The sequence below is a fragment of the Barbus barbus genome (assembly GCF_936440315.1).
Source record: "Barbus barbus genome assembly, chromosome: 17".
Taxonomy (NCBI): Eukaryota; Metazoa; Chordata; class Actinopteri; order Cypriniformes; family Cyprinidae; genus Barbus; species Barbus barbus.
The window spans coordinates 3,533,612-3,556,161 of NC_136745.1; the positions used below are offsets into that span (position 1 = coordinate 3,533,612).

The 22,550-nt window shown below is 39.9% G+C and overlaps 1 protein-coding gene across 1 annotated transcript in view; it reads left to right on the top strand.

Moving 5' to 3' along the window:
- Positions 1-22,550, top strand: part of LOC306883736 (neuroligin-3-like) — a 246,146-nt gene that overhangs the window by 49,900 nt on the left and 173,696 nt on the right. The window contains exon 2 of the mRNA XM_079439168.1: positions 16,129-16,790. Within this exon, the coding sequence (XP_079295294.1) occupies positions 16,322-16,790 (469 nt within the window). The 5' untranslated portion in view covers positions 16,129-16,321. The remainder of the gene's footprint in view (positions 1-16,128; positions 16,791-22,550) is intronic.

Consider the following 22,550-nt stretch of genomic DNA (forward strand, 5'->3'; position numbering starts at 1 on the left):
TGAGTTTGTTATTGTGCTGGTATCTTAAAGATTACCACGGACAGCTGACTCCTGATTTTGTTTTGATATTCTTCATATTCTGTGTGGTCAGTTCACATCAGTGATAGAAATTAATCTTTTCCAATAAGTTTATGGGCATTTTTACCTTTAAGCCATTTTTTTCTAAAAGTGTGCATCATCTTTTGATTCAAATTCTTGCATTTGGGCTATTTACCAAGCAAATGAAATCAGTATCAACAAAATGTATCTTTGCAATGCATCAGAAGTGGCATTTAGATGTATTTACACACTGTTTATTAATGCAGCTCAGAGGGACATAGAATGCTAACCTGCAGTTACAAATGCATAAATAATGTTTTGATATTTGAAACATAAAACATAGAAAACTGATGTTTGAAATTATTTAAAAAAATGAAGATACTTTAAATGTGAAATTAAAACCGCCAGCAGGTGGCAGCGAGTCACTGTTATTAAGTGAGTCATTGCGATTGAACTGAATCGTTTAAAAGGTTGATTCATTCAGGAACGAATCACCGTCATGTTGCTCAGAGACGCAAAACAGTGCTGTGGCTGTGTTTGGAATTATTTGTGTTGTAGAAATAGAGCAAAAGCAGGAAATATGGTGTCTAAAACGTAAGTCTATTAATATTAACTTCTTGTTTATTGAACTGTTGCATAAAATCAAAATCACTTTTGTAATCATGCTGACTTTTGAAGAAAAGATTGGCACTCTTCGTGTGATATTAACTATATGAATATACCTTAAATATAGGCTATACATTTTCTGCCCCCATATCTTAAATTATGTGATGATTCTAAATGTATTTTAATAGACTGAATCGTGCAGTGAAACTGGTACACGCACTAGTTTAACCTGTTAACTGATTCATTCTCTGCCAGCAGGTGTCGAGTTTGGCACAAATATAAAGGTTTTCCCGGTAAAGACAGAACACAAAACAGCGCAGCACCGGACTTTTTTAATGAAATCATAGCCTTTTGAAGTTCAATTGTCACATTCAGCCATATCCCAATCCTGGATTTTCCGTCTCCAAATTTAAAACCTCTTGAAATCATAATTAAGACTTTCTTGTAAAATTTAAGACTTTTTAAGGCCTTAAATATGATTTAAGACTTTTTAAGATTTTTTTTAGAATTTAAGACTTTTTAAGACCCCGCGGAAACCCTGTGATATATCTGTTTGAACAAAATGATAAACTTTTTGCACATTTTGTATGTCTCCCTATATCTGATAAACCCACTTCAGGTCTTGCAGTCTCCACTAATGAACTGATGAGTTGAATCAGGTGTGATAGATGAGGGAGACATGCAAAATGTGCAGGGCTGGGGGTACTCCAGGACAGGTTTGAGAACCACTGAGTTAATGAGCCCATTAGTGGTCTTCCGCTGCCATCTATGGGTCATAAATTGCAATTTGTCATACAAAACATTGTTTTTAACCTTTATAATTATTATAGTGTTATTTTTTGCCCAATCTCTCTTCAAATTTTGCATGCTTGTTTAGAATGAAAGTATGCATCATTTTACCATTTTGAGAATTTGAGGGCTTTCTTTTAGGATTCATAGGCCTTTGGGTACACTATGTAAAGAACATATTATAAAATGACCGATTTATAGTTGTGCAAATGCAAATGTTCAACTTTTTATAATAATTATTGACCCAGAGAGGCAAAGTTGATCAGAATGAGAAGATCTATCGTATGATATGAAGATATAGTGTATAAGTGAACATTATGAAGATTTTATTGCAATTTGAGGTCATTTACTATAGAAATACTATGTTTATTTGGCCACACACCTTTTTTAATGACCCCGTTACAGCTAACCAAAGGACACAATTCTATATTTTTTGATAGTTATTGATCCAGATAATAGTACTACAGTGGTTTGATCGAGATTGAGCGAAAAATCAGAGACTAGTTCGCAAAAGTCGGTTTTTAACATAATTGAGAAAATTTCATGAACGACTTGATTGACCGTATTAGTCCCAGAGGCAAAGTTGTCCAGAATCAGGAGATCTATCAAATTTTATGGAGATCTAGTGTTTGTGTGAATATATGAACATGTTCTACAATTTGAGGCCATTTTCTATACAAATATTGTGTTTTTGAAGGCTTTTTTTTAAATGTTATAGTGCCACCTATGGTCCGATCTCCATGCAACTTTGCATACTTGTTAAGAGTCATATGTCACATGTTTTCGCCAAGTTTCGTAAAGTTTGGAGTTTTCATTTAGGTTTTATAGGCGTTTGGGTATATGTGGCCACACCCCCTTATTAAAGGAGCCCACTGTAGCTAAGCATAGGACAAAATTCAACATTTTATTGATAATTATTGATCTAGAGAGTCCAGAGAATATTACTACAGTGGTTTGATCGATATTGCGTAAAAAAACAGAGACTAGTTCGCAAAAGTAGATTTTTCACATGTTTGTGAATATTTAATGAACGATTTGATTGACAGCAATGGTTCTTGAGGCAAAGTTGCTCATTATGTGGAGACCTATCATATTTTGTGGATGGGTGAAACACCACGTGATTACAGAGCCCAAAAATCTTGTTTGCGCCAACTAGTGGCCGATTTCTTTCAAAATTCTTACAGACCTTTAGGGCCATGGATCAAACATGCCCACCAAGTTTTGTTCCGATCAGCCACCGTTAACCTAGTCTAATAGCTCAAACTTCATTGGCTGATAGCGGCCATGTTTTTTTAATATGTCAATGTCCTCATAGACACTTCATAGGCACATGGGACAAAGACACTGCATACCAATTTTCAGGTCAATTGGATTAACACTTGTGTAGTTATAGCCATTTGTATGTTTTTCCATCTTATAGCGCCACCAAGTGGCAGAGCTTCACAATTTTTTTTATTTGACTGAAGATTGAGCTCTTGCACATGTGTACCGCGTTTGGTGAAGATATCTAATTTTGTTCACGAGTTATAGTCTTTTTCGTAAAATTGTCCCTCCACTTTCGAACGTTTTGGCGCCCCATTGTGACAGTGAGTCGAAATTTCAACTTTTTTTGATAATTATTGATATTCACTGTCCAGAGAATTTTTCTGAACTGGTTTGGTTCAGATTGGGCGAAAAAAACTAGGACTAGTTCGCAAAAGTAGGTTTTGGACATAGCTAAATTTTGCAGAAAAAACGTACCTCGCAGCGCGAATTAGATTTTTTAGGCTTTTGACCGCCTTGACCCAAGGATTTCAGTCTACGACAAGCGGTTTAGGAGCTATTAGCGATTTCGCATTTTTGTTCGCTGTAGCGCCCCCCCCATAGTCCGATTGGGGCGAGCCTTGTAATCTGACAAGAAGGCTGGACAACTACCATCTGACCAAGTTTCAGCTCTCTAGGCCTCACGGTTTGTTCTGCACGATTAGTTTTAGGGAAGAATAATAATAATAAAAATCCTAACAGTTACAATAGGGTTTCAGCACTTCGTACTTGAACCCCTAATAATGGGGAGGATTTTCATAAGGTTTTTATTGTTGAAAATGATTAAATAAATTGCAAATTAAAACGGGGTCATGAATGGCCTTTTATATTATTTTTATAATGTTATAATTTTATCAAGATTTCATTATAATTTAGAAGTAATAAGCTGTTTTCTGTCCTGTTTTTGACCCCCTCATCAGAACGCTCTGTTAGACGTGGTGGATTGTAGACTCAGAAGTAAATGCCCTCTGCTATGATCGGCTAATAGTTGTGTATGTTTGACAGCATACATCCTTCAAAGATGGATGCATAAATTCTCAGTGCATATCAAACGATCTGTAATAACAGAGAAAGCAATAGCTTTCACGTAATAAGAACAGTTACACACACTTGTGTTGCGGCATTACTGTCGGATCCAGTATAGTCAGCACATCATCGTCTTTTAGTTTCAATCGTTCTGACAATCCCATGTCGAAATAATGAGAATGCTTTGGGTTCTGAAACTTACAGACTTACTTGTTTATAGTACAATTAGGGTACAACAGGGCTAAAGGCCCACCTTAAGAAAAAATGTGCTATTCACTGCGTCTAAAATTAATAATTACAGAAAAAATATATAAATTGTATTGAACATTAATGAAACAACAGATTTTGTGTGAAAATAAATAATTAAAGTTGTTTATTTTGTTTAAAAATGTATGAGGATGGCAAGGGGGGCCTTTTACCCCACACACGGGGTAAAAGGCACACGGTATTGATACAAATACTTCAGCTAAAATAATGTTTTTTAAAATAATGTCTAAGTTAATGCTTGTTCAAAACAATCACTTTAGCAAAGTTTGTACTATTTTCTGCTTATTTTGAAAAAGTAAATTAATAAATTATTGTTCAATAAATATACTGTCATTAAAATGTTAATATAAAAAATATATTTTAAAATGCAGAAACAAAATCATTTTAATAAGTAAAGATTCTGAAAGTATTGAAGGAGATCCAATAATAATTGAATATATATTTACAGTAGTAACAACTAATTATGTTGTATTATATGATACGATTAATATCATGTTTTTAAATATGATGGTTTCATTCTAAACATGGTAATTATCTCTATTATGGACACCCAACATAATATATGAAATTTACCATCTGAATCTAACCATGTCATGTCAACAAATGGAAAAGTCAGCGATCTATTAATTATCATATTAATTACTGTGCGCCTTTAGCCCCAACAGCAGGGGCGCTTTTTACCCCAAATACCATACTTTTACATCTTTTATTACATAAAAGCTGTTGCTTTAATTATCTTAAAACTGAAAATCATGAAGACCTTTGTTTCAAAATATATGCATTAATTTTAGCGATTCTCATTTGCCACTTAAATCTACAACATTCTAAAAAACATACAATTTTAGATCAAGTAAGCACAGAATCAACTTTGCGATGCTGCGCGTGATCGCGTTTTTCTCCTTGTTTATTCAGGTGTATGTAACTATACATACAATCATTCTCATTTTTTGAAAAACTCAACTTTGAAGAATACAATTTATTAGAATTACAGATGTTAACCTGTGCTCTGAATAACATTCTCATAATCAGTGTTGGGGAAAGTTACTTTTAAAAGTAATGCATTACAATACTGTTACTCCCTAAAAATGTAACTAATTATGTTACTTTTTATGGAAAGTAATGCGTTACGAGATGCGTAACTTTTGAGTTACTTTTTAAATCTGGGCAGGGCTTGCTTGTTTGTTTTTAATATAAAAAGTTATTCTTTCACAACAAAAGTGAATTGAATACGCCTCAGGCTGAAGGAAAAGTAAATTCTCGTCTGTACAGTAGAGGGCGCAGCTCAAATAAATTGCATGAAGAATATGACGCAGGAGAAGAAAGTTCAACACTATTCAGCAATAACTAAAATGAAACACAAATGTGTCATTTTTGCTTAGTATGGTTGAATTGGATCATCGAAGGTCAGTGGCAAAGACATTGGTTAATAAAATAGGATTAAATACATAAATTATATTTGTCTTAACACATTTAATTATTGCAGGTTTGCATCATATTCTGAGTTTGCATTTGACTATTTTTATTGTTTTATTTTTGAGGAATACTGAATCTGTTTTTGTGCAGGTTAGATGAGTAAATGCATATTCATATTTAGTCTAAAGCTACAGTAACTTCATGCTCATACAGTGCAACAAAGCCCTTACACTGATTTCTCTCAACATGGCAACACGAAAGCTGTCATTCAGTATATGGGAAACAAAGTAACTGGTGTTACCTATTTGAAAAAGTAACTCAGATATTTCCTTCTTAATTAAAAAGTAATGCATTACTTTACTAGTAACTTAAAGTAATCTGATTACATAACTCACCCAACACTGCTCATAATTCCGTAAATGTAGCACAGGTGCGTAGCTGATAGCACTAGTAGTATGTTCACTTAAGAGTCAGCTAAATTAATGTACATTATATTTGATGCCTAACACCTTTGATTTCCATTTAATGAACATTTTGCTTTCTGCGCGAGTTTCATTAGTTGTAGGAATACATGGATTCCCGACAGTTAACCTCATCATGCACAGTGTGTGACGAAACAAGCCTGTAACAGTAAACCTGTGAATGACGGTCGATGTGGAACTGTGTGCCTGGATAAAGACGTTCAAAGTCACCGCATCACATCACTGCTCTTGAGCGAGTGACACTGCTCAGCTCGATGTGTTGTGTCGCTGACGGTAGCTGTCAGTCACGTCTGCTCAAATCACCAGCTCTCACTGGAAATGAATGGCTTCTGATCGCTTTACCTCTGCAAATCGCGTGTCGGTGTAAACGCACCATTAGACTTAATGAATTTAAAACGTACTGGGATGATGTTTCTGTTGACGTTTTTATTTTTGTTATTCTCTGCACTTTTCAAATCACATATTCAGGTGTTCTATTATACGGTCCTCATTGTCCTGTGGTGTTATCACACAACACATACTCAGGGTCATCTGTTATCTTGTGCACCTTCATGTGTGATTTTATATGTTGAGTTGATAGTTTTGGAGCCTCAGGACATACACGTTTGAACCAGGAAACCAAGGTTTTATTCCTTTAGGCTTTATCTTTTGCAACCCATTCCATTGGTGGAGATGGTTGTGCCATCGTGTTTCAGTCTTTAGTAATTACTCTTTTACTTGAAAAACATAATGTTTAGGCACAAATCTATTACAGAGCTGATTTAGCGTGGGTGTCGGTCTGATGTGCTGCAAATCCTATCTTCTTGTGAGTTTTTACCTACTTCCATGTTAGAATGGGACTTAATATTATATATGTATAAATAGTTTTAGTTTCAGGATAATGTTGAAGACAGCTCTGCATATTCTGTGCTGTGTTTCCCACAGAAGTTGTTAAGATGGTGACCATGTATTATGCAGTGTAATATGTGCTGGGTGCTGACAACGAGTCCCAATGCAGACTCCCATAACGGTCATAATTCACACTATCAGGGACGGAGATTCACAAGTCTCGGCAGTGAGGTGTGCAATAAAGTTTAATGTAGAGGAATACTAATCAAATCTACAACAGAAACATCTGGCTGCCGATTATCAGTCATTCTTCAATAGCCAGTATGACATTATCTACTACAAGATGTATTCTTATTGAAGAACCTTACAATTCAAATGCATTTTTATAGAAATTTAGCGAAACAGCTTATGTCCAGTTATCTAGTTATATCGGAGTGTCTATTTACACTATGTGCATATTTACACTAACTCTGCCTATGAACATGTGATTGGCCTAGACAACATTACAAAAGATCCCCACAAGACATCAGTTCCAGAGGTGTGTCTGGTGAGGTGCATGCCTTTTGACGTGATTGACCCGAGTTTGAACCCTCCTTTTGCCAAAAAAATGTCTTCCTTTTCAAATCTCATATCACATCAGAAAGGCATTTATTTTCAATAAAAATGAAGGAAATAATCAAAAAGCTGAAAATAAAGTATCGGGTAGGGTTAGGGTGGGTGTCCCAATGCATTCATTTAATAATTTGAATTAAAATTACACTCAATACATTATTATTACGTACTGTTTCATAATGTACTACAATATTCAGGTGCAGATAATTGCCACTATTTGCAATAAGTAGTATAAATAGCACAAAATCTTGCTATTTTAACAGTGTAAGTAGAATCTATAGCAATTTGCACTTAGTGTAAATAGCATATATCGCTAACAAAATATGCTATTTCCACTTATTGTAAATAAGCCTATATATATTGTACAACCATCTTATGGTTTTAGCATCAAACAATGGTAAAACTTTGTTAAGGTACAATTCTCGCTATTAACAAACCATATAACTTTAACGTTTACATTTACATTTAGTCATTTAGCAGACAAAGCGACTTACAAATGAGGACAATGGAAGCAATCAAAATTAACAAAATCAACTTTTGTCTCAGTAAACTCCTAAGTTGCTGATTATTAATAGTTAGTAAAGTAGTTGTTAAATTTAGGTATTGGGTAGGATTAGGGATGTAGAGTATGGTCATGCAGAATCTGTGCTTAATAAGTACTAATAAAAGCCAATATGTTAATAAAAGTAATGCTAATAAGCAACTAGTTAATAGTGAGAATTGGTCCCTATAATGTGTTACCCAAACAATATAACTGTAATAAAAAAAATCTGCTGAAAGTTATAAGTTGCAAGTTATAAATACCACACATCTGCTAAGTTACAAAGTTTGGGTTAATCAACTGAAAGTTCAGGGTTTATGTGACGGTAAGTCAACTCTGCTTTCTGGAATACGGCCTGGAGAAAACTATCTGTCATTGATCTCAATGACTCCGGTACCATGTGACTCAGGGCATGATGGATTGAGACTTTAAGGTGTGTTGTCATTACAAAGTGGAAAAGCAACTAGCAAATAACAGGGCGGGCAGCTGAGAATGCACAATGTTTGCCAAGCTGTTAAGTGTTAGCTATTTTGTAGCTAAACATAACCATAACCATGCTGCTGTACAGTATAGATACCAAGATGTGATTATGTGAGTCCCTGAATGTGAGCCCTCTGCGCTCCCGTTAAAGTGATGTGGAGTGTGACAGAATAAGAGGGGAGGGTCTCAGTGTAATCCAACCACAAGTGTTCACAGAAGACACATTTGAAATGCATGTTCAGATCAGGTGGAAACAGTAATGCGTCTTGGTGGACCACTTCAGATCAACAAAATCGCATGTTAATATCAGCTGGAAACAGGGTCTCAGGTGTTGGACGCTGCCTGGTTTCACCACATCAAGAACAATGAAGTTGTATGATTTAGACAAGTGGGAACTTTAATGTGGAGAGAAGGGGTTGGTAGGTGACCATGATCGACCTGGCTGATCATAGCAGCGGCTTGACTGAATTATTCATGAACTAGACTTTTACATTTTCATTAAAAACTGAATGGTGCTTGCCTATTCAAAAGTGTTTGAGTTTCTATGCTGTTCTGTTCTCTAGATATAATTTTGAGCCCCTTTCATGCTTTTTATGCCACTGAATGCTTATGATCAACGGATGCTATGACTTATTGCAGGGCCCCCCAATCACAATAATGATATTCTTTATATTATATTTATAGCTTTAAATAGGATTTTTATCCCATATCAAAAATGCTTAATGCACTGAAATTTCATGATTTTTGTTACAATGTAAACTCTTATTTGCTCAAAATAATGGTTTTATACTTCCAACACACCTACTGTATATTCAAATGCATTGTTTAAAGATGCATCGTAACAGGTTTAACATGTGTGACATCAAATGTTGGTATCATAGCCAAGCATCGTGGGTGAACATGGCACAGTGCATCTTGACCAAGTGTGTCTAAGTGTCCAAGAATTCATTTTGGGTTAAAGTATTTCTTTAAACACGTCTGCTGCAAGAAAAAAAAATCAATTCTGTTTAGTTCCCAAATTAATTGTTAAAATCACTTCTCAGTCGAGTAGTAACTGAATAGGACAAGCCATGAGTTAGAGAAAACAGTATCTTTAAAGTCTGCCAAGATTGGGCTGGACATTTCCTCCACTTCAGTAGGCATCTCTTCTCTCTGGAGATCAGCTGTACCGTCCACAGGCACCAGCTGATTACAGGCAGCAGCAAAAGTGTGCGGATGATGAGGTGGAGGATGAAGAACTTCCTGCCAGGCTTTGTGCAAATCAGCCCAAGTTTGGATAGGAGTTGTGGAGTGATAAGTGCACCTCCAGGAAGATTCATATTGCCTCTCGTCTAGTGGATACTGCTCCACTAAATACATTATAAATCATTTACAGAGTCATTTTGGAATGCAATATCCACTACTAAACTCCGGCTTTTCTCCTTGTTATTATTCCAAGCCCTCCGAGGGGTGGAGGTCTGAGGGTCTTAAGCTTTAAAAATTGAAAATTGATCAGTAGCTGAGCAGGGAAGAGTTTCTCTCCGCTGGGGACGACCCTCCTCATCATTAGCATTTACAGTGTTAGCACAGGCGCCCGCGAGCCACTTACAAATACCAGCTTTCCAGAGATGGGGACAGGGGACCTGTGTCTGAAAAATCTTTTATTTAACACATTTCTGTCGAATTTGGACAGAGATGTTTTTATTGTGGCTTGATGGAAAACCCTCATACAGTATGTTTTATTTACTGATTGAGTAGCTCTTAGGTTCTGCTTTAGGACCTAAACATGGTACCAAAATAGTTTATTGTACAAAAGAAATGAAAATGACCTTAAAAATCTAACTTTTAAATGCATAAATATTACTAAAAACATTAATAGCTTAACAGTAACAAGTCCATTGCCTAGTAATTAGTTAAACATTTTCTTTGTTGTTTAAATATTTGGTTGGCACAAATGTCGACTGGGTTTTCTATACCTTGCACAGATTTGTTTGTGGAACTTGAAGATGAGAGAATGTCACAGTCTGGCTGCATCCGAAAGCTTAGGCAGCTGATTTGTTGCCTTGCTGCCTTATCAGGCAATGACTTTAGAGGGAGTACGAATGTACCTCACAAAACTGATTTCAGACAGACTTCTGAGGCAGCATAACGGTTTAATAAAATACAACAAAATAGAGAGAGCTTTGGTGAAAACTAAGTGAATATTTATTTTCTACAATACTAATTTCTCCCTACAATAGAAAAGAACATAGGCTCATTGGAAATATGTGCCTCTACCTACATTTCTGCTGAACTTAAAAAGCATACCTATACATACAAATCACTGCAGTTTCCAGTTGAAATGAACACTAGATGCAATAAAACTCAAGACAACTTTTATTCCTCTTCACACAAAGTATGATTTGCGGTTCCACAGTTTTGATTAATAAAGCCTAATTTTCGCATAATTACTTGAGGATTATTATGTTATGAATTCAAAACAATTTTAACATGCTGCGAGAATAACTATATTAATAATACTTGAAAGCTAATACTTTTGAATGTTTTTGCATGAGTTTTCTAATTCAGTAGGTTTGCTCGGTAGCTCACGCAATACAGCGTTGCACTTAGGTGATGAAGAGCTTCTGGTACGAACCCCGTGAAACTACGGTTCAACAAAACCACTCAAATCCGCATGAGGAAGTTAAAATAGCACGGCTGCTTCAACACACATGTTTTTATATCACTTTTGCTTTTTTTTTTTTAAAGCAACACTCCTTGGATTTTTGAAATATGAACCACCGCAATACATACCTGAAGCAATGTAATACAAACGAGTACTACGTCTGTAAGACGCTTGTATGGGAAAAAAATATTTTATTTTATATTCCTCTTCAACTGAAGCCTTTCAATCACACAGTGAAACTGCACGTCCATTGGTTCGTGCAGTGATATAAAATCGAACCAATAGCTCGGCGGCGGCGCTGAGCGAGCCTATGGCTATGCAGCCCACCATAGCCCGCCAGAATGGGCGGGGCCTCTGGCTATATAAGCAGCTGCTTCGCCGCCGCATCTCAGATTTCTTCTAATGAAGGGACTGAGGCGTGCAGCTCATATCACGGCCAGGAACGCAGTACTCGTTCCCATATCTCAGGAAACCGAGGTTACGATAGTACGTTCCCTTTCGATATTCCACTCGTACTGTAAGACGCTTGTATGGGAACCAGTACAATCACGCCGTGCTATGACGAGGAATGACTCAAAACCGTCACGTGGGAGTAAGACTCAGGGGAGTTAATAAAGTACACCAAGCACAGGCTGAGCCATCAGGGTCATCCGTGGCCTGAGTGTCATCCCGTATATTTGATACCTGATGTCCAGATAATGTGGACCGTCCAAGTGAAGGAAGGACTTGAAAAATGTTGGGTCAAGTGAACTCATAAAACTGTTTAGCTAGCCGGAGGCGGCGAACTAAGCAGAAAGGACACTGGCCTGTAAGGTAGGGACGTCCAGGTTGTAAAACCTTACAAATGTGGACGGCGAGGACCAGCCGGCCGCTTCACAAATTTCAGAAATGGACACCCCGCTGGACCATGCCCAGGAGGAGGCAATGCCTCTGGTGGAATGGGCTCTGACTCCAATAGGGCACTGCAAGCCCGAGGAGGAGTATGCTAGGGTGATAGCATCCACTAACCACCTGGAAATTCTTTTCTTCGTAACAGGACGACCTTAGCGCAGTTACCAAAGCTAACAAAAGGCTGTTTTGATCTCCTGTATGAGGCAGAGCGCTCGATGTATACCCTCAAGGCCCTGATGGGGCAGAGCAGGGACAATTACTGGTCATCCGTCGAGGGGGGAAAGCACGGAAAGCGCTATGACCTAGGCTCTGAACGGAGTGGAGAGCACCATAGGTACATAACCCAGCCTTGGTTTCAGGAAGACCTTGAAGTCATTAGGCCCGAATTCCAGGCAAGCAGTGTTGATGAAAAGGGCCTGTAGGTCTCCTACTTGCTTAACAGACGCCAGTGTTAACAGCAGGGCGGTTTTAAACAAGAGTGATCTGAGGATCGAGACTTGCAATGGTTCAAACGGGGGGCCCTTCAAGGCCGTTGGTACGGTTGATAAGTCCCAAGGTGGACCTGTACAAGGACGCAGGGTGTTAATTCTCCTGGCGCCTCATATAAACTGGACCACCGCACTATTCCTGCCCACCGATCCCGATCGGCCAGCAATAGGGGCATGAAAACAGAGGTACATCAGAGGTAACCGGATCTAAGTCGCGATCTTGGCACCAAGCCGAGAAAATAGACCATTTCAGAGCAAAGAGGCGTCTAGTAGACGGGGCTCTAGCTTCTGACATAGTGTTTAAGACACGCTCTGGGAGGTCGAAAGACTCCCGTTGAGTGGCCAAACATGCAGGGCCCATAACTCAGGCCGTGGATGCCACAGCGTGCCATTCGCTTGAGAGAGGAGGTTTCTTCTCAAGGGAATAGGCCACGGGGCTTCTTCGAGCAGCTGGAATAACTCCGACACCCACGGCTGGTTCCTCCAGAGGGGGTCTATTAGAAGAAGCATGTGCCGTTGTTCCCTGACTCGTCTGAGTACCTGCGGTAGCAGAGTGATTGGAGGAAACGCATAGAGAGGGAGGCCGGGCCATTCGTGGGCCAGGGCATCCTTGCTCTTCATGAAATAGATTGGGCAATGAGAATTGTCTTCGGAGGCAAAGAGGTCTACTCTAGCTCTGCCAAATACTTCCCAGATTTTCTGAACCGCGAGCGGGTGGAGCATCCACTCTTCTGAGGAGACGTTGTTCCTCAACAACATGTCTGCTCCTTGGTTCATTATGCCCGGCACATGCGTCTCCTTCAGTGAGCGCAGACTGGTCTGAGCCCATACAAGAAGCCAGCGTGCAGAGGCGCTTCGAGATGAGGCCGCCCTGGTGATTTATGTATGACACCGTGGATCTGCTGTCTGAGCGTATTAGCACATGGTGTCCCCTTATGTCCAGCAGGAAGAACTGACAGGCACGGCACACTGCTAGCATCTCTTGGCAGTTGATGTGCAGAACCGACTCCTCTTCGGACCAAAGACCGAAGGTCGGTTTGCCCTCATACAGTGCTCCCCAACCTTTGTTGGAAGCGTCTGTCGTGACAACCTTCCTTCTGTGTGCCGTGTCTAAGATCACACCCTGCTTCAGCCAGAGGGGGTCCTTCCAACGGGTCAGGGCTGATACACATGCCCGATCCACCGTGATGCCATGGCGACTGTGACGCCAAGCCGCAGATGGAACCCTCTGCTTCAGCCAGTACTGGATGGGCCGTATGTGAAGCAGGCCCAACTGAAGTACTGGCGAAGCTTCTGCCATAAGGCCCAGCATTTTCTGGAAGGCCTTGAGTGGGTGGACGGTCCCTTCCTTGAAGGAGGCCGCGCGGCACTGAATAGTCATGGCTCGTTCCGCTGAGACAGTTGCTGTCATCTGCACTGAGTCGATAACTGTCCCCAGAAATGACACTCATTGGCTGGGTGACAGTATGCTCTTGGCAAAGTTGACCCTGAGCCCCAGGCAATCTAAGTGGCTGAGGAGGAGAGTCTTGTGCGATATTGAAACTGCCTCTGACTGGGTCAGAATGAGCCAGTCGTCGATGTAGTTGAGAATGCGGATTCCCATCTGCCGCATCAATGCAACGCGTAAAAGTGCGGGGAGTCAGAGACAGCCCAAACGGGAGGACCATGTATTTATATGCCAACCCTTCGAATGCGAATCTCAAGAATCATCTGTGATGGGGGGCTACCTGGATGTGAAAGTATGCGTCTTTCAGATCCAGTGACATATACCAGTCCCCTGGGCACATTTGCGAGAGGATGTTTCAATGTGCAAATTGTAGTGAATAACCTCGTCTTATCGTACCCATTACCCCTCTGACACACCAGGGATGGCCTACCAGGCCTCGGCCCGCATGGCAAGAGGTTGAATAGGCTCTAAAGACTGGGTTCGGGAGTGGCAGGTGTTGGCTTGGCAGACTACAGAGTCAGCGCAGGCTTGGGGCGACTAGAAGCAGCAGCAGAACTAGAGCATTTTGGGAGGAAGTGTCGCATTGCTTGAGACGACTTCTGAGCCTCCGTAAACCGCTCCGTAAAACCCTCCACAGCTGAGGTGAGGGCAGAGGAAGCAGAAGATCGGATGCGAGATGAGTAGGGGGTGCGCCACGATTTAGTGAGCTCGTCGTGGACTTCGGGAAAGAAGGCGGACGAGCGTTGGCGGGGGCCTTGCCAGCGCCCCGGGAGAAGCCACTCCAGCCTGCTACAAGACGGCTCCTCAGGCGGAGACCACTCGACAGCCCTCGTCATCACACGGACGAGCTCCTCGTCCGTTCTGGGTCTGGCACTGCGTGTAGAGGATGGCTGCAAGAGGGCGGGGTCAGCCACTGAGCCCGATAACTCCTCCACATCCGAAGCCGCCAGAGAAAGGCTGTCATCCAGATCATCGTCACTCCCACCGAATGAGATCATGTCGCTCACAGCCGCAGAGGGACGCTGATCAGGTTGAATGAAGAGGACCGTGAGCTCGCACGTTTTCGGCTGCTCGAATCCTCTGCCCCGCTGTTTCTTCCTCGCAAGTCCCTGGGAGGAAGAGAACTGGAGGCCTCGAGGGGAGGTGTCACTTTCTAAAAAGAAAGCTATCCGCGAGCGCAGAGAAACGAGACTGAAACTCTCACAATGAGAGCAGTCAGTCCCGCTGAGTGCAGCGTCAGCGTGGGATTTCCCCAAGTATGACACACTGAGCGTGACTGTCATCAGCGTGCAGGGAAGTCCTCCACATCTTGCAATGACGGCGCGGCATTTGGAACAACGCTGTGGCTCTTTCAGTATTTGCTCTATTGTGAGGCTCTTTAGATAGTCGCCGGATGGCGGCAGGAGATAGACCGGGAGCTGCACGCTACAGAGAGGTCCAATCCGGCTGCTGAGGTGTTTCAGCGGTGAATCTCGGCATCAGCGAAGAAGAATCTTTGTCGCTGAAGAGAAGAAATCTGAGAGACAGAGGCCCCGCCCATTCTGGTGGGCTACATAGCTCGCTCAGCGCCGCCGCTTAGCCATTGGTTCGATTTTATAGCACTGCACGAACCAATGCGTGCAGTTTCACTGCGTGATTGGAAAGGCTTCAGTTGAAGAGGAAAAAAGAGTGTTTCCCATACAAGCGTCTTACAGATGCAGTACGAGTGGAATATCGAAAGGGAAGCACAGTATAGTGGGATATCATAGGCAGTGAAGAACACAACTATATTTAAGAAGGTATCTCAGTTGATAGGATGTGAAACGATCATTGGATTGATGTGCCTTGTTACCTCCTTATGCTGCCTGCGGAGGCAGCATTTTTAATTTTTCAGCCACTATCTGTGTTAGCATCTGCCTAATTTAGCTACCGGCTAATTTTAACCAAGTAACTGATGAACCAAAATACTGTCGAGTTTAATTGGACACACATGCTTTGACATCAGTGGGGAACTGTTGCTATTGTGCTATCCTAATTATGCAGGATTAAATGGTTAGTTGCATTTTATGTTTATCATTTACAGTCTTATCAGTTATGATCTGCCATTTGTGAACCACCCAGTTTCTGAAGAGTGTAGGGATGTTTAAATCAACCTGCAGTAGAGCTTTTATTTGCACGAGCGTTAAGAGCACTGCCATATTTATGTGTACTGTTCTATTTGCATGCAGAAAGAAAAAAGTATATAAACGATCCCATTTAAAATTTTCCTGTTTTTTTTTTTTTTTTTCCTGCAGGAGAGTGGATCTGACGAGAATACTGTACAGCGAATGAGGATTCTTCCAGAGGGGAACGGAGCGCGTGTATGTGTTTTTCTTCAATGACAGGAGTAATCCGGCAGAGTTTGAGAATTTGAAGGCAGGAGACACGTGCTGGAGGAGTTTCTCGGCGTACGTCGGCATCTAGCAGCAGCGGCCATTTTCACGGACCATGTGGTTGGCGGTGCGCAAAAACCGGCTCCTTTTGCACCAGCAGGACTGCTGCAATGGCAGGGCTCATGACATTTCTCTGTGGATATGGATTTTTTGTTGGTGCGTGACGCTCGTCAGGGGACAAAGCTACCACCCCACCGTGAACACGCAGTACGGGAAATTACGGGGCGTGCGGGTCCCGCTGCCCAGCGAGATCCTGGGGCCGGTGGACCAGTACCTGGGCGTACCGTACGCTGCCCCGCCGGTGGGAGAGAAACGCTTCCTTCCCCCTGAGCCGCCCCTGTCTTGGTCGGGGATCAAGAATGCCACTCATTTCGCGCCGGTGTGCCCGCAAAACATTCACAACGCCGTTCCGGAGATCATGATGCCAATCTGGTTCACCTTTAACTTGGATATAGTTGCCACTTACATACAAGATCAAAACGAGGATTGTTTGTATCTAAACATCTATGTTCCAACGGAGGATGGTGAGTGTGTCGGGTATAACGGAGAAAAAATAGCCTCTCGCTATTACATTCTGTCACTTCCTGTGTTGTGTTTGAAGCATGAGTTGTTGTCTGGCGCATGCCGTGTCTGTGTACACCATTTCCGTTTCTCATCTTGACTTCATCTGCCATGAAGTCTTTCCATCAACTCTTCCCTTCCATGCCACTGTTATGGGTTCCTCTTTTGTGTTGTTCAAGAAGGCAAACCAAAAAGAAAGAAAGAAAGAAAGCTAGAAGAAAGCCATCAAGGAGAAAGTAATCTTTTTTAATGTAAGAGCTCAGATTCTAATCTGACATGAAGTTTGGATGTAATGATCTTGGTGCACCTCCCTCTCCTCACTGTCTTGACTGTTCTGGGGGATTAGCGATCCGAGATTAGCTTGCTTGATGCCAGAATGAGCCTTTTGTAGAGTTGCTAAAATGTTCTGGAACACAAGAGGCCTGTGGCATCAGTCCTAACCATGTAAGACCCTTTACTGTCCCACTTTCTTCTGTTAACTTTCAAAGTCTGTCTCCAGGAACTTAAGATTTTTAAACGAATTCGGTGATCAAGTTGAACATTTGCATTCACAAATATCTCCCCAGCACAAAGAGCATTTCTAACAAACTCTTACAGATTTGAAAGCAAAAGCACAAGCTCTGTTCCAAAACCCAGTGAGCTGCCATCTAAGGACGCGTACATGCTTGAGAAAGCTAGAAGACTTTGAAGGACAGTGGAGACTTTGACGCCACAAATGTATAGTTCATTATGAGGGCATGGAAAGAGCCGTATCAGTTTGTGTGCGCATGCACACTGCAAAAAATGCTTTTCTTACTTAGATATTTTGTCTCGTTTCTAGCCAAAATATCAAAAAATTCTTAAATCAAGATTGATTTTCTTTTTTTAAACAAGACAGTAATTTTTACTCTTTTAGAAAATCCTTCTTGATTTAAGAATTTGTTGATATTTTGGCTGGAAACAAGACAAAAAATCTAAGTAAGAAAAGTATTTTTTGCAGTGCACAGAAAAATACTACTGTACCTAAAATTATCGATAACACTTTATTTTAGGGTCTCTTAACTAGATGCTTATTAGCATGCATATTACTAGAATATTAGCCATTTATTAGTAGTAATTAAGCACATATTAATGCCTTATTCTACATGACCTTATTCTACATCCCTAATCCTACCCAATTCCTAAACTTAACAACTACCTTACTAACTATTAATAAGCAGCAAATTAGGAATTTATTGAGGGAAACATCGTAGTTAATAGTGAATAAGTGTTTCCTATTCTAAAGTGTTACCAAATTCTCATTGGTCAGTGAGGCCTGTGTCACAGTATGTCGCAGCAAAAATGCTGTTTGTCATTGCTTAAAATTTGCATTTGCAGATTTCATGCCAGCTCAAAGATAAAACTCTCAAAAATTATGTTCTCAATTGATGTTAGCTGTAGTAGGATTAGCAAGTGTCGTTTATATATCCATCGCTGCCAGTTGCCAGAGGCTTGGTTAGCTACAGTACATTTTTTATTATTGTTTTGTAGCCAAGCTAAACAAAACACAATGATTACAGAATCTCCCAAAAAGTGGGGTGGATAAAAAAGGATGACATAAAAATGGTTGCTACACCCCCTGATCCTTACTGAAATGCAGCACACAACGCAAGCACACAAACAACACTCCTCACATTATTGAGAATTGAATTGATTTCAATTGAGTTTAACATTAGCAAGTTGCTAAACTAATAACACAGTACTCTAATAAGCAAAATAAGGCATAGTAGACACAAATATTGGAGTCCACCATTTTTCAGTGAACTCAATGCAGTGCATTCTGGGATTTCCTTCACTTTGAAGGATAAATGCATTGCTGCAAAATGAAGTATCCAAGAAGCCAGCATAATGTTACTGCCTACCTTTCGGAACCAGCAGACATCTGATGTATGCGGTAAAATGCTGTCCGGGTAGTGCACTATGTTTTGGAACAGACCCAATTGTGTAATTGAAAGATACATAAGCTTTTTGGAGCTAAAATTAATCTGAAGTAAAAAAAAAAAAAAAAAATACAAAATAAAAAAAAAACCTCCAAGGTTGTAGAGCACACTTACAGCAATTCTCTGCATCTGTTGTCAAAGCACGTTTGGTGCGTCGTGCAACAGAGCTCTGCATTTCTCACGGTTGTGAGGAGGAAGAGTTTATTTTGTGCTTGTAAAGGGTCTTATATAGCAGTGCATGTGAAACTAGGCTTCCTGTGTTCCAGGGTGCAGCAAATCAATTCCACCTTTTTTTGGAATATTTTCTGCCCAAAAGACAAAGCACCCCAGCTAACATTCTGGACAGGTTCTCTTTGTTGTTCTTGTGGGGAGAGGGAGTGACGTTGTTGCATGTTCTCCTCAAACGTTTCTTCCAGAGCCTTCTGTTATTTTGTAGTCTTTTATTCATTTTACAGTCAAAAGAATATCCAAGGAATGTGCCAGAAAACCCAACAAGAAAATATGTAGAAAAGGAGGTATGTAACAAGCCAACATTGGAGCGATATACAGAGAAGAGGGTGACTGGTACGTCCTCTCTCGTACCCACGGGATATCACCGTCAACTACAGAGTCTTGTGCGCAGAGCAATATTAAAAATGTCTGTATATTTTTTTCAACTTAGGTTTTTTTTTGTTGTTGTTGTTTTTTGGTGAATATGTGCTATTTCAAATTGCTATACGGTGTGTATGTACACAACCTCCTGTTTTCACATATTCAACCCTGTTACTTTCAACAACTTTAAAAATGACACAGGCAAAAAAAATATATACACATCATTGATCACTAGCAAATATGCTTGCACTATGTCAAACCATTGAACAATGTGACTTTTCTTTTTCTTTTTTTTTACCATGGAGAGTTTATACTATTATATTTAAATGGACAAGTATGGGGGGGGGGGGGGGGGGGGGGGGTTCAGCATTTAAACAGAAAATTACAAAAAAAAAAGTTTCTCGATATCATATGATAGTAAATGATTCATAGATAATAAAACAATTTATTATTATTGTTATAAGTACAACACAAAATGTATTTTTAGTGTTGATGAATGGTCATGAAATTTGGCTCATATTTAGTTTTTTTTTATTTATTATTATTTATTTTGGCATTATACACAGAGTTAAGAGATACAGATTTAAGTCTCCAAAATAATCAATTACTTTGACTTTTTACTGTTAAATATATCTGTAGTAAGTTATTGGGACACACACAGCACACAATGATACCGTTTCCTGACAATTACCTATATATACACATTATATACCCAATGCTGACCTCTTGTTTTAATTGACAGCTCATCCAATTTATTGAGCGTTGTGTCATTGATGTTAAAATGCAAAGCGTCATACATAAGATATGAGTCACTGATGTCATACAGCTTGATATGTGTCAGAAGAACATGTAATATCTTATGAGACAAGTGATCGAGAGTGCTCCTGCAGTCACAATATGGAGTCTGTCATTACAGAAACCTCAGCACCAATGTCAAAATCAGTGCATTGTTTTGAAAAGCAACAGCCCCAATGACAATTACAAACCCGATTCCAAAAAAGTTGGGACACTGTACAAATTACGAATAAAAAAGGAATGCAATAATTTAGAAATGTCATAAACTTATATTTTATTCAAAATAGAATATAGAAAACATATCAAATGTTGAAAGTGAGACATTTTGAAATGTCATGCCAAATATTGGCTCATTTTGGATTTCATGAGAGCTACACATTCCAAAAAAGTTGGGACAGGTAGCAATATGAGGCCGGAAAAGTTAAATGTACATATAAGGAACAGCTGGAGGACCAATTTGCAACTTATTAGGTCAATTGGCAACATGATTGGGTATAAAAAGAGCCTCTCAGAGTGGCAGTGTCTCTCAGAAGTCAAGATGGCAAAAGGATCACCAATTCCCCCAATGCTGCGGCGAAAAATAGTGGAGCAATATCAGAAAGGAGTTTCTCAGAGAAAAATTGCAAAGAGTTTGAAGTTATCATCATCTACAGTGCATAATATCATCCAAAGATTCAGAGAATCTGGAACAATCTCTGGGTCAAGGCCGGAAAACCATACTGGATGCCCGTGATCAACGGGCCCTTAGATGGCACTGCATCGCATACAGGAATGCTACTGTAATGGAAATCACAACATGGGCTCAGGAATACTTCCAGAAAACATTGTCGGTGAACACAATCCACCGTGCCATTCGCCGTTGCCGGCTAAAACTCTATAGGTCAAAAACGAAGCCATATCTAAACATGATCCAGAAGCGCAGGCGTTTTCTCTGGGCCAAGGCTTATTTAAAATGGACTGTGGAAAAGTGGAAAACTGTTCTGTGGTCAGACGAATCAAAATTTGAAGTTCTTTTTGGAAAATTGGGACGCCATGTCATCCGGACTAAAGAGGACAAGGACAACCCAAGTTGTTATCAGCGTTCAGTTCAGAAGCCTACATCTCTGATGGTATGGGGTTGCATGAGTGCGTGTGGCATGGGCAGCTTACACATCTGGAAAGGCACCATCAATGCTGAAAGGTATATCCAAGTTCTAGAACAACATATGCTCCCATCCAGATGTTGTCTCTTTCAGGGAAGACCTTGCATTTTCCAACATGACAATGCCAGACCACATACTGCATCAATTACAACATCATGGCTGCGTAGAAGGAGGATCCGGGTACTGAAATGGCCAGCCTGCAGTCCAGATCTTTCACCCATAGAAAACATTTGGCGCATCATAAAGAGGAAGATGAGACAAAGAAGACCTAAGACAGTTGAGCAACTAGAAGCCTGTATTAGACAAGAATGGGACAACATTCCTATTCCTAAACTTAAGCAACTTGTCTCCTCAGTCCCCAGACGTTTGCAGACTGTTATAAAAAGAAGAGGGGATGCCACACAGTGGTAAACATGGCCTTGTCCCAACTTTTTTGAGATGTGTTGATGCCATGAAATTTAAAATAAACGTATTTTTCCCTTAAAATGATACATTTTCTCAGTTTAAACATTTGATATGTAATCTATGTTGTATTCTGAATAAAATATTGAAATCTGAAACTTCCACATCATTGCATTCTGTTTTTATTCACAATTTGTACAGTGTCCCAACTTTTTTGGAATCGGGTTTGTACAACAGATGTAACGTGTTTAGACTGTATATACACCTCAAAGCAGATACAGACTAAAAGCAACAAAATTCCAATTAGGATTCGATAAACAGTGTTTTGCTTAATTATTTATCTATTTAGTTGGAAGTTTTTATGGTGATAAAACAATGCTTCTGTGACAGAAAAAGGTTAATTGATTATGGGAGCTGCTTTGTCAACACATCTCCTAATTATGCAATAATAATTATAACCTTAAAAATACCACCATCAAACATACTATTCAATGGCTGAATAAACACTTTAACACAGTAAATAGTATTGATAATGACATCAGCTGAATTTGGTGATCCATTCTCATTGGAATTTATTGAATTGCATTGAATTTCATTAAATAATGTTCTGAGTTCAAAACAGTTTAAGCTGTAAAGGCAGCATCTGTGACGTTCTGTCAATAACAGCAAAATAATTTAGACTCACCTCTCTGCTTAAAAAACTTTTTTTTAACAAGATTTTTTTAGCATGATAGCTTATACAGAAATGCATTAACATTAAAAGTCACGGTGGAAGTGAACGCAAACATTTTAAAAGCAGAAATGTGAAGCTTGTGTTTTTGTTAAAATCCTGAAT